Source organism: Thalassophryne amazonica, chromosome 2, assembly GCF_902500255.1.
Source record: "Thalassophryne amazonica chromosome 2, fThaAma1.1, whole genome shotgun sequence".
Lineage (NCBI taxonomy): Eukaryota > Metazoa > Chordata > Actinopteri > Batrachoidiformes > Batrachoididae > Thalassophryne > Thalassophryne amazonica.
This window is the reverse complement of record NC_047104.1, coordinates 69555073-69568856: the sequence shown is the minus strand read 5'-3', so window position 1 is coordinate 69568856 and position 13784 is coordinate 69555073. Positions and strand designations below refer to the sequence as shown.

General features: G+C 38.8%; 1 protein-coding gene across 1 annotated transcript in view; it reads right to left on the bottom strand.

Moving 5' to 3' along the window:
* hnrnph3 (heterogeneous nuclear ribonucleoprotein H3 (2H9)) overlaps positions 1-13784 on the bottom strand; it is a 30876-nt gene that overhangs the window by 5691 nt on the left and 11401 nt on the right. The window contains 9 exon segments of the mRNA XM_034187455.1: positions 4553-4688; positions 4690-4753; positions 5802-5940; positions 8013-8156; positions 8636-8672; positions 8674-8709; positions 8711-8748; positions 8751-8791; positions 13499-13505. Coding sequence (XP_034043346.1) covers positions 4553-4688; positions 4690-4753; positions 5802-5940; positions 8013-8156; positions 8636-8672; positions 8674-8709; positions 8711-8748; positions 8751-8791; positions 13499-13505 — 642 coding nt within the window.

Genomic DNA, 13784 nt, shown 5'->3' with positions numbered 1-13784 from the left:
TCACCACATGAGGAACCTCTGGCCAGGGTACTTGGTTTCAGTGTGGAAAGTTGCTGGTTCGAACCCCACCCCTGCCACATTTCTCCGTGTAATGTGGAGTTGTGTCAGGAAGAGTATCCGGTGTAATTCTTGTGCTAGTTCAACACGCAGATAAACCTTTGCTTTGCTGTGGCGACCCCGAGTGTAAACAAGGGAGCAGCCGAAGGGTCTTTTTATTTGCTGCTCAGCAATTGCAAAACTGGAATACCACATCTCATGGCTAACTGCTTCATGGTTAACTGTGATTTTACACAATTGCATGATTGTGTAATGGAACCTGTGTACTGCATTGGTAATTGTTAAAAAAAGTAAATGCAGAAATGCAGACATTTGTACACAACTGCAAACAATGTTCCATGCACAGATCTGTGAAAATGTGTCAGAAGTGACTGTCATAACATCACTGGATGCAGTACTTTATATAACGGCTGAGTGGATCCTTGTCATTTGATTGGTGCTTTGTATGTCACATGATATGGATGAATTCATCCAGTTTGTGTTGCACTGCATTTAGAGTGCAGCTTGGTTCCATTTAGAGTGCAAATTTTGTTCCATACATTTGGTACCATTGCACTCTGTGCACGCACGCATGATTGCGCGCACACATGCTCGTACACGCACATGCACACACAAAACAAATCCACTGTGCTACCTTGCGCTCGTTAGCATGAAGAGAGAAGAAAAGCTGGACAAGTGCCGACCAGGTTGCGTGTGTGTGCATGCACGGGGGACAACGACTCTCCCGAGACATAATTTGACTGAGCTGACTGACGCTGCTAATTCTTGTAAGATACACACACACACACACACACACAAAATCCACTCTGCTGTAAGCCATCTGGATGCATGAAGACCTGTTCACATGAAAACTTGATTGATTTTTGGCTGGACTGAGGAACTACACAATTTGTTTTAAATGGAAGTCCGAAGTCAGTGCACAGCATCACTGGACCTACACCATTACAGTGGAACACCAAAATGCAGTCCCTTTCTGTTGCAGGCAACATTAAGGCTTGTCTGATTGTCAGGGACAAGTTGGGATCAGACAAGCGCTAGCTCTATATCGTTGTCCGACCGGACAAATTACATTTTTTTTGGGTTTAAAACGTTCAAATTCTTTAAGTTTCATCACTTGGAATCAAAATACCTGACCAACCGATCTATTTGTTTTCTTATTTACATCACGTCTTGTCTAGCACCTCGCGAGACAGCGTCTTCGGTTTTTCCAGCCACTCTCCACGCAGCAGACAATCAGAAAACATGATAATGTGTGCGCGAGACCACTGTATGGAGTGTGTGTAGTAGAGGCTGACATTTTTCAGGGTTCCCACGGATCACGGGATTCCTGTGGTATTCAAATGGGATGGGAGTCAACTTTGCTATTTATCACGTGATTGGGATGATACAGGATTAAAAATTCATGGGAGCAGACGGGAGCGAGGACCAAGGTTTTAGGCAGCGAGCCGTCCTGCTGTCATTTGAGCGTTCAATTTTCAAAAAAGACGCCAAAAAAATAGCGGGAGGCTTTGCTTAAAGCTGTCTAAAATTAAGACTGGGGTCTGATCATTGCAGCCGTGTGTGTGCTCGCAGCGAGTCAGCTGGCTTTCTCTCTGGACTGTTCTGACGGTAGGTCCTGTTCACACTGTGTGCACGTGTCGGTGACAGTTATACTGAATTATGAGATTAAATAGGAGATAGAGATTAAATAAACTGGTCAAAATTCCTTTAAAAAATGAGGAATATATATGAATGAACAAAAAACGAAAAAAAAAAAAAATCACACGTGTTTAAAAAAAAAAAAAAAAACTGATGTGGAGAAACTCTGCAGTGATGTTCAGAAGCAGAAATCCCATAAAGCAGGTGAGAACTCTGAACTTTAACAAGCTGTTATTTTACAAAGATATTTATTTTAGATGGCTTAATGTAGTTTATGTTCAAGCATAAAATATGATTGATGGAGAAAAAAAAAGAGGAAATGAACTCTAGTCTGAATAAAAATACAAGCTGCTGATTTTTATTTTTCAAAATTATTAGGCTGCAGTTCTGAGTTTCATTTATTTCAAAGTAAGTTACCGCTTATTATTTTCAAAATCACAAGTCAAATCAGTCTGCATTGTTCAGTTTTTCCTGCACGTTTGTGCATTTTTTCCTTCTTTATAAGCGTTTGGTTTTGTGTGTTTGTTCTACTACAGAGTTTGAAAAAACAATAACATGTTAACACTTTTCCTTATTGCAGTTCTGTAATTCAGAAATGGAACAGAAACAACCACAAAAAAAAAAGTAGAGACTGTATGTAAAATAAGATAAAAATGTTATATTCCCAGTTTCTCCACGCACACCCACAGAAGCCAAACATTCTTCCAGAGTTGTGTCTTGGTGGCTTCCCTCACTTTTCTTCCAGCATGGACATTTAGTTTTTGACAACTGCCTACCTGACACAGATTTACCATAAGTACCACACTGTTTGTATTTCTGAATGACTGATATAAATGAAGTCTAAGAAATATTCAGTGAGTTGAAATGTTCATGTAATCATCCTGACATTTCCCAAGAAAACTGGCTGCAAATATTATTAACCAATTCTTCCATTAACAATAAACTGCCCTGTCCCGACCTTTTTTTCTTGGAAAATGCTGGCCTCAATGTAGGAATAGATATACATTACCAAAAAATAAATAAATAAATAAAAACAAAGCTGACCTCACAAAACATGAAATATGTTTGTTTCATACAGTCTACAGTTACAGAAATAGAAGACAAAGTAAATGTCAGGATCATTACATGTCCACCACCACCACATTTTGAAAAACTATAAGACCACAAGCCATGCATTATTTATGTTTTGTGTCTTTTAGTGAAGTTTTTTTTTTTTTTTCATCTGGTTTAAGGCAAAAAGTGTCTCCCTGTATTACCATTGTGATAAATATTTAATCTGAATCTCAGTCCCAGAAAATGTTGAAATGTAATGATTTTTCTATTTCAGCTGCAGTGCTCATGTTGGAATATTAAAGTACTTACAACAAAAGAAGTATGACAGGTTTTTATTAAGTGACAAGTCAGAGCAAAGTAGATGCGATAAATATTTAATTTGAATCTCACTCACGGGTTGTCCGGACAACCAGCTTTTCCTATAGGACAAGTAAACTGACACTAAAAAGCTTAATGTCACAGCTTGTTGTTTATAATTAATAAATATCAAATGACAAGGATATAGTTTAGCCGTTAATAAAACAATAATGAATGTTTTTACATTCTTTCAATGGAATCAATGTTTAATTCGGTGAAATCTGGAACAAATCATTCAACTTGGCTTTGCCTCGTTGAATGGTATGTTCCAGCTTTCACCTCATGAAATATTCGTACCATTGAACTCAAAAACATTCATTATTGTATATTAGATAATGATGACAGTGAAGAGTGAAAATGGAGTGATTGATCACTATTGTTTTGCTTATTTAATAATAAAATCCATAAATACTGATGAAAGGTATTTTTTAAAAAACACCAATTGCATGCTTACCGTGTCATTTTAATTTTTTTTAAAAAACAGTTGATGCACATTGACATTTTGGGCCAGCGGTTCTAAACTCAAAATTATGTGGGGGGGGAGTATGTTCTTTTGGGTACCATAGGCTTTCATTTGCCAATGTTTTCACAGTCATGGTCTCAATAATCCAACAGGATACTGATTACGCAGCCCGTGGTCTACTGACTGTATGCTGTAGTATTCAGATTAGTTGACTTGTGGCAGCTATTTAAATTTGTGCCAAATGTTAAACTGTTTTTTTTTTTTATGCATCTCATTTTGATAGTGTTCCACCTGTCTGATCATTCACTGCATTCATTGCCATGAATTTAACATTGTGTATTTATTTATTCCTTGTCTTCCTTCTTCTTCCTTCATGCCTCTTTATTTGTATTTATTTGCAGGAAACAAAGGGGGACAAATATTTTGTGCTGTGTCACATGATCATTTTACCTCAGCTGTCAGAGAAGGGTGATGGTTTCTATATGATGGTGGACACTGACACCATTTTCACCTGGGAAATTTTGTGGAGAGTTGGTCTTTCATTTAAACACCGCAACACAAATTTTCCTTATGACATCACATGGTTGACATGGTTTTACAACATTCAATAATAATTGACTGCTACTACTCATGTGAAGGCAGGTGGGCAGCACGGTGGCTTAGTGGTTAGCACTGTTGCCTCACAGCAAGAAGGTCATAGGATCGATTCCCACCTGTGGCCTTCTGTGTGGACTTGCATGTTCTCCCCGGTGTTTGCGTGGGCTCCCTCGGGTGCTCCGGCTTCCTCCCACATCTAAAGACATGCAGGTTAGGTGCGTTGGAAACTTTATAATTGTCCAGGTCTCCCTTGCAAAAGAGATCTTGATCTCAATGGGACTAACCTGGTTAAATAAAGGCCTACATCAAGTACCTTCTGGTTCTGTTAATTATCTGGCAGTAGCAAAATCACTTCCTCTCTACAAAGAAACAGAAAACCCCACTTACCTCCTCCATAGCTCCCTCCACTCCTCACGTTCTCCATCAGAGACCCACCACGGCCAGGTGAGTTTCCAAAAAACCCACCCCTGGGACCCCCCATCATGGGTCTATCATAGGGCCCTGGTCTCTGTCCTCCCATCCCCCGATCGGGGAAGTTCATAGTAGGCTCTGATCTCGTTACGGCTGCTCTTAAAAATCTCTATGTACCTGTACCAGGAGAGGTCCGTGGGGTGAGGAGAGGCAGAGAACAGGTCAAGCTATAGAATGATTTGGCTCAAGTTGCATACATGACATGTTTTACAGGAGAGGAAAAATGGACAACAGACAATTACTCAACATAATCTTAAAATTATCCAACCATGTCCTAATATTCACCTAGGAAGAAAAAAAAAAAAGCCTACATCATTTATGCTCCAGCCGAGTGTCTGAATGACAGAACCACCCAAAAAAATGTGTTCTTTACAAGATGGGTTTGGGGCAATGAAAAATTATTGTTACATCTAACTCCACGATTGAAAGTCAAATATTTACAGGGTATTTATCAATCACACACCTAACTCATGTGGAGTGTTTAATTCAAACCTTTACGGTTGTGGTCAGAAGTTTACATACACCCACCCTGGACATGAATGTCATGGCAATAGCGCCGTTTCACTGACTTCTTGAACAGTTGCCTTTTGTGGGGCAGAATAACTGAACATAAAGGATATACTTCTGACCAAAGGAGAATTGCTTTAATTATATTTTAGTCCGCACAGAGATATGCCCCTATGCAGAATAAAGCAACGTTCTGTGTTGCATCAATCATTCAGAATATAACAGAGCAGAAAGAGGTTTGATGATTTACAGCTGGAGGGCTCCTTGAATATCATCTCCACCTTCTACATAATGTCCTCCTCCCCATTAATAATCTGGATTTAGCATACTTCAATGTAAACACCACTAGTTGTCCATTATAGTCAAATGAAGTTCTAACACCATCCATCTATTGTATAAAATTATGTCATGATTGTTCATCCTAATATTCAACATATCACCATAATTAGAATAAACCCCACCATTAGCATTTTACATTACATAGCTCAATTAAGAAGGTACCACAACCCATTTTACCACAATTATTCTAGCAGACCAACCCATGTTTTAATCATTCACCACAAGAATAACATAACCCATCCCATTATATGACGCACCCAGTAAACACTACAATAGTAGCCCAACCCAATCCAGCCCGTCCCTTTCCCGTCTGTCCCACCTGTGCCCTATTCTTTCCTTGTGTTTCCCCAGAGCCTTTTCTGCTATCTCCTTTGAGGCAAACTGCACGAAGGCTTCCCCTGTGCTCCTCCCCTGGTAGTCCACTGGCAGAGTAATCCCATTTGGCACGATTCTCAACCCTTCAACCCAAGCACACAAATACATACATAGGTAGGTAGGTAGGGTGATAAATATATGAAAGAAAGAAAAAAAAAAGACAACACCCACTTATCACTGGAGCTTTCAGGATTAAGATAAATCATCACAGAGCTGTAATAAGACTGCATTATAAGAGTCATCTCACAGGACTGAGATACACTTATAAATTCACCAGTAGCAGAATAAAAGTGGTACTGGTCTGGAATCAGCCCAAGTCATAGAATTATAATGGATGCAGAGGATTTTTCCCCCACAGTATTTCCTCTGAAACACTGCATAATCTGTAAGTACAGTGCTGAGCAGTGTTTTACATTACAAGTGCATTACATTCTTAAATTGTGACCTGTACTCTAACTAGCATTTGAATCTATTTGCCATAGATGCAAATCAACTCTCCTGACTCAGATAAGTATTTTTGATGTCAGAAAGTCATCAGTTGGTATGGGCAGATTATCAGATTATCAATTTTTAACAGTATGCTGTGGACCAAAAATGTCAGGGTTTTATATTCATCAATTATATTCTAAAATACATGCCGCATATATGTGGATGGAGGAAGAGCCGGCGTGCTTGTTAAACCTTTATAAGGGATGATATTACAGCAATACTGGATTGAAAAAAAGAAATGCCAATATTTAGCAGAAATGTGTCGCCATCACTATTAGAACTGGTCATTACAAAAGGACACACACCGCAGTCGCATTACATCACTTAAGGGTAATGCTCTCATTTTGCCTTTTTGGAGGGGGGGAATTCTGAAGACATTAAACTTCTGCATAAATCTGGAATGGAAAGCCAGTGAGAGATGTTGAATACTGAAATAATGCATCCAGGTGGGAAATACCACATGAATCATGTTATTTTTGCCTAAAGTTATCAGAGTGGCCCATGTCTAACCATGTGGCACGGAGAAAAAAAAATTTGAACTGTGAGTAACATAGCTCTCCGTATCCATTATAATTCTTGTATCAATTCTTCTACATATAGGCTTTAAATTAGTAGAATCTCAGTTCTGACTCCACATCAGTGTCTCAGGACTATCACTTTAGCCAAATATGCCCCACCCATCCAGTCTTCTAACCCACTTTAGGAGACATGATATGCGTGTCATATAGGACAAATGCGCCAAATAATGTTTTAACATAACATTAACACAGTATGACATAGTAACAAAGAATTCAAACACAACATGACTATACTATATAACAACAAACATACATTGCTCCCTTCGGCTGTAACACACAAGTACAAGAAATGCAAAGGCTAACTTGTCAACCACAGAATAATTACTACATGAGAGTTAGCAACTGGAATAGATTTGACCGAATAAAACAAATTTCTAATACATTGTTAAACATGAGATCACAAAATTCTCCACCTTTAATGCTGTGAAGGATTTAGTAGGAAGGTGAACAAGTCTTGGGATTTGGCAGTATATATATATATATATATATATATATATATATATATATAATATAATATATATTATAATATATATATATATATATATATATTTAAATCGACATTTGGCAAAATTGTATATAAAAAATATAAGATCAGATACCATCCAAGCATTGATGTCACTTGACTGATTTAGGATGTTTTTTTTAATTTGATGTCCTGTATTTCATTTATAACATTTACTAGGCATGTAATTTAGTAACTAAAAAAATGAACGACAAATCTGTTGTTACAAAGTATAATTATTCTCAGGGTAAGTCTTCCTGTTTATTTTGTTTAGAGATGCACAAATGAATGTTGGCCAATGAAAAAAATGTATTTAGTTTCTTTAAACATCAAATTTCTTGATGTATGTTTAAATTAACATTTTAATGTAAACGGTGATATGTTTGTGCATTTAAACTAGAAATATGCAGGTCCATCATTACACCTACAGCCAGATGCATTCAAGAAGAAAAACTGCAATGTCCCAAAAAGGATGGACTAAAATTAATGTAACAAATACTAATTTTAATACAAATTAAAATTCAATCGTGAAATCAGGCAAAACTGACAAGTTTTGATTTTTTTTTTAAAGGATATGTTGATGTACCTGAGAAGAATTGAACAATTTCTTCCTTGCTGCAACCAAAAGGCAGGCCTCTGAGCCTCAGCATGCAACCACTGCCACCATCATAGTCAGCAGGGCCGCTACGTTTGAGCACCCAGTCCATCTCGCTGCGATTCGACTTGAACACTGATTCAATCAGACAGATGTACTGTCACACAAACATCACGATTTCAAAACAGGATTTACAGAATAAAAATCTGTTTTCCACAGTTTTAAGGTTAAGACACAAACAAACACACACACACACACACACACACACACACACACACAAACAAACTCTAAAATGCTGGGTATCTGCAGGAAGGAAAAATCATGGGAGAATCACGAGAACACTTTCACATCATAATACTAACACACTGGCCATAAGAGTAAACAAATTGTAAGCCAGAGTTTTCTGTCTGACTCACCTACAGTGTTCCCAATGCTGCCAGTTTTATTATCAGTTGAATAAAAACAGCCTTAAAATTAAATTTCTGGGACAATGTATCGTCCAACAAAAATCGTTACATGAATGCCTAACTCATGTCACACAAAGCAAATGAACATAGATTACAACACAAATACCCACAGGTTATCATTCTGGTAGAACAACGTTCACTGCTTACCCTCAATGTATCGATGTCCCATATATTTACGGTCCTTGGGAAAGGGCAGTCTTAAAATCATCAGCTGTTTTCACACTCAATGAATGCTTCTCCACTTGGACGACCTTCTTTGAGTAAGTGAAGCACACTCCGTTTACCTTTCCCACGATGTCCAGTCTGTACAAAAATAACAGTTGAGTTTTCCTGAAAGTATGCCTAGTTTTAGTTGTCTCATTGCTGAGGTTCATGAGTCTTAAAATGATCACCACCCCCCAAAAAAGAAAAGACAAATGCTTGCTTTATGACCTAGCTTTTACGTGTATGGAAATGGGGGTCAGACTTTCATCAAAAGCTGAGCACAGAAGGTTGACTGAATAAAGTCTATCAAGCATGGTCAAGAGGAAAAAAAAAAAATTCTGACAGCACTCTTAAAAATAAAGTACGCCATTTGTAGTTGCTTAATGCTGTGATTCTCAACAGGGTGCCGTGATCGATCGTCAGGGGTGCCGTGGGTACTTTTCATATTCGCGATTACCGTGAATTATTTATTTTATCCACAAAGCATAAAACGACTCAGAATCTGACGTCAAACGTGCTGCAGCCTCGCTCTCGTCTTAAGGTGGGACATAACAAGGAGGCTGACGGCCGATTAAAACAGTGCTGTCTCCTTCAAAAGCCGTCTAAAATGCGGAGTTGTCATGTGTGTGTCTGTGCGCAGCGCGCGGAGTTAACAGCTGCAGACTGCGAGGGAGGGGGTGGTGAGGGAAATTCCTGAATGCAGGCTCGACACGTTCAGTGCGCAGCGAGCGCGGAGCAGAGAGTAGGATTGTAACCCGAGTGAACGTTAACAAAACAAAACGTGAAGCTGCCTTTACTTCTCTCCGAACTTCTCTAAAGGTGTGATTCTGCCGTTACCGTCCTGTTCACACCATGTGCGCATCGTATGCTGAATTTATGAGATCATGAGATGTAATAAATGGTCAAATATCTTTAAAAACATATTTAAAAAATGAGACTATATGAATGAACTGAGCCACATAAAAAAAAAAACAATGTTCAGACGCACAGATCACAAAAAGCAGGTGGGAACTCTGAACTTTAACAGCTGTTATTTTCCAAAGGTATTTATTTGTTCAATCTTGAGCTTAATTGCAGTGTTAAGCACAAAACGTGACTGATGAGGAGAAACAATTTCAGAAACGCAACAGAAACAACCACAAATCAGAAAAAGTTAGAACTGTATGTAAAATGAAGATAAAAATAAAAATGTTGCACCATTCGCAGTTTCTCCACTCACAGAAGCCAAACGTTCTTCCAGAGTTGTGTAATTATACTACAATAGTAGAATATAAAGAAGGTGAAAAAAGAAAAAAAAATAGACAATATATTCGTCAATCGCAATAATTTGTCTGACAATTAATCGTCTCCAGAAATTCCTAATCGTGACAGCCCTACTTGAGATCAGAGCGCAAAATGCTTGAGGATTTCGAAATGCGGTGTTTTCTGTATCGATTTTCTATTAATAATAATAATAATAATAATGATGATATTTGGGTTTTGCGCAAAACCAGAGGTAATAGCATTATAATATTATTTTGGTTGGTGATGTGCCGCAGGATTTTGTAAATATAAAAGGGTGCCGCGGCTCAAAAAAGGTTGAAAATCACTGGCTAATGTAATGTAAAAAGGATAATGAAAATTTCACACACACACCCCTTTGACCGCTTAGTCCAATTAAGGGTCACGGGGTGCTGAAGCCTATCCCAGCAGTGATAAACCGCGAGGCGGGGTACACAGTGGACAGGATGCCAGTCTATCACAGGGCCACAGACAGACAAATATATTCACATCCACTCGCACACCTACGGACAATTTACAGATTCCAATAAACCTAACCCGCATGTCTTTGGATGTGGGAGGACACCGGAGCACCCGGAGGGAACCCACGCAAACACGGGGAGAACATGCAAACTCCAGACAGAAATGCCACATGTGGGAATCGAACCCAAGACCTTCTTGCTGTGAGGCAACAGTGCTAACCACTAAGCCACCGTGCTGCCTTAAATTAAAATTTGACAGAAATATTGAAGCACAGACATCTTAGATGGTTTGTTAGTACAGCTAACCACACCAGCCATATTATCTCAGATATGTGTAACAAAAAGCAGGGTTCACAGAAGGCAACCGGTTTAACTCTTCTTTTGCCTTTTGGCAAGCAAACATTTATTTGAACTTTTTTGGAGGGAGTTGCTACTTTTGAGTGACAAATCTTAAATCTTACCAGCATAAATTGTCAAAATACATACCCGGTATGAGAAATGCATACAGGTAGGGCAGTCACAATTATTACAATATTTGCCAATCGTGATTATTTTTCATATTCGCGAATATTTTTCATAATTGCGATTACCGTGAATTACTTATTTTATCCACAAAGTTGCATAAAAGGACTCAGAATCTGACGTCATCGTGCTGCAGCAGCAGCCACATGCAGCCTCTCTGCCTCTGTTTCCTCTCGTCTTGGTCGGATGGTTAGTGAGGCTCGGATAATAACACGGAGCTTGAGGTTCTGGTTCCAAAGCCACGTACCACGGCACTGCTGTGGATGCATTTCGGTTTTAAGTAAGGCTGCCACGACTAGTCACGACTACGTTGACAATTGAAATCATTAACTAATGAGTCATTTATTTTATTTAAGTCTTTGTTTTTCCTCTCAATTCACAGTTTTAGGCAGCTGTCCTGCCGTCATTTGGACAACAAAATCACAAACAAACAGTTGCCCCAAGGCGCTTTATATTGTAAGGCAATGCCATACAATAATTACGGAAAAACCCCAAAACGACCCCCTGTGAGCAAGCACTTGGCGACAGTGGGAAGGAAAAACTCCCTTTTAACAGGAAGAAACCTCCAGCAGAACAAGGCTCAGGGAGGGGCAGTCTTCTGTTGGGACTGGTTGGGGCTGAGGGAGAGAACCAGGAAAAAGACATGCTGTGGAGGGGAGCAGAGATCAATCACTAATGATTAAATGCAGATTGGTGCATACAGAGCAAAAAGAGAAAGAAACACTCAGTGCATCATGGGAACCCCCCAGCAGTCTATGTCTATAGCAGCATAACTAAGGGATGGTTCAGGGTCACCTGATCCAGCCCTAACTATAAGCTTTAGCAAAAAGGAAAGTTTTAAGCCTAATCTTAAAAGTAGAGAGGGTGTCTGTCTCCCTGATCTGAATTGGGAGCTGGTTCTACAGGAGAGGAGCCTGAAAGCTGACTCCCATTCTACTCTTACAAGCCCTAGGAACTACAAGTAAGCCTGCAGTCAGAGCGAAATGAGTGAGTCCACTGTCTGAAGCCATAAGAAGATCATTTGTAACCTTCACTAATGCTGTTTCTGTACTATGATGAATTCTAAAACCTGACTGAAACTCTTCAAATAGACCATTCCTCTGCAGATGATCAGTTACCTGTTTTACAACTACCCTTTCAAGAATTTTTGAGAGAAAAGGAAGGTTGGAGATTGGCCTATAATTAGCTAAGATAGCTGGGTCAAGTGATGGCTTTTTAAGTAATGGTTTAATTACTGCCACCTTAAAAGCCTGTGGTACATAGCCAACTAATAAAGATAGACTGATCATATTTAAGATCGAAGCATTAATTAATGGTAGGGCTTCCTTGAGCAGCCTGGTAGGAATGGGGTCTAATAGACATGTTGATGGTTTGGAGGAAGTAACTAATGAAAATAACTCAGAACAATCAGAGAGAAAGAGTCTAACCAAATACCGGCATCACTGAAAGCAGCCAAAGATAACGATATGTCTTTGGGATGGTTATGACTAATTTTTTCTCTAATAGTTAAAATTTTATTAGCAAAGAAAGTCATGAAGTCATTACTAGTTAAAGTTAAAGGAATACTACGGCTCAATAGAGCTCTGACTCTTTGTCAGCCTGGCTACAGTGCTGAAAAGAAACCTGGGGTTGTTCTTATTTTCTTCAATTAGTGATGAGTAGTAAAATGTCCTAGCTTTACGGAGGGCTTTTTTATAGAGCAACAGACTCTTTTTCCAGGCTAAGTGAAGATCTTCTAAATTAGTGAGACGCCATTTCCTCCCCAACTTACGGGTTATCTGCTTTAAGCTGCGAGTTTGTGAGTTATACCACAGAGTCAGGCACTTCTGATTTAAGGCTCTCTTTTTCAGAGGAGCTACAGCATCCAAAGTTGTCTTCAATGAGGATGTAAAACTACTGACGAGATACTCTATCTCACTCACAGAGTTTAGGTAGCTACTCTGCACTGTGTTGGTATATGGCATTAGAGAACATAAAGAAGGAATCATATCCTTAAACCTAGTTACAGCGCTTTCTGAAAGACTTCTAGTGTAATGAAAGTTATTCCCCACTGCTGGGTAGTCCATCAGAGTAAATGTAAATGTTATTAAGAAATGATCAGACAGAAGTGAGTTTTCAGGGAATACTGTTAAGTCTTCAATTTCCATACCATAAGTGAGAACAAGATCTAAGATATGATTAAAGTGGTGGGTGGACTCATTTACATTTTGAGCAAAGCCAATTGAGTCTAATAATAGATTAAATGCAGTGTTGAGACTGTCATTCTAAGCATCTGTGTGGATGTTAAAATCGCCCACTATAATTATCTTATCTGAGCTAAGCACTAAGTCAGACAAAAGGTCTGAAAATTCACAGAGAAACTCACAGTAACGACCAGGTGGAGGATAGATAATAAATAAAACTGGTTTTTGGGACTTCCAATTTGGATGGACAAGACTAAGAGTCAAGCTTTCAAATGAATTAAAGCTCTGTCTGGGTTTTGGATTAATTAATAAGCTGGAATGGAAGATTGCTGCTAATCCTCCGCCTCGGCCCGTGCTACGAGCATTCTGACAGTTAGTGTGACTCGGGGGTGTTGACTCATTTAAACTAACATATTCATCCTGCTGTAACCAGGTTTCTGTAAGGCAGAATAAATCAATATGTTGATCAATTATTATATCATTTACTAACAGGGATTTAGAGAGAGACCTAATGTTTAATAGACCACATTTAACTGTTTTAGTCTGTGGTGCAGTTGAAGGTGCTATATTATTTTTTCTTTTTGAATTTTATGCTTAAATAGATTTTTACTGGTTATTGGTGGTCTGGGAGCAGGCACAGTGGCC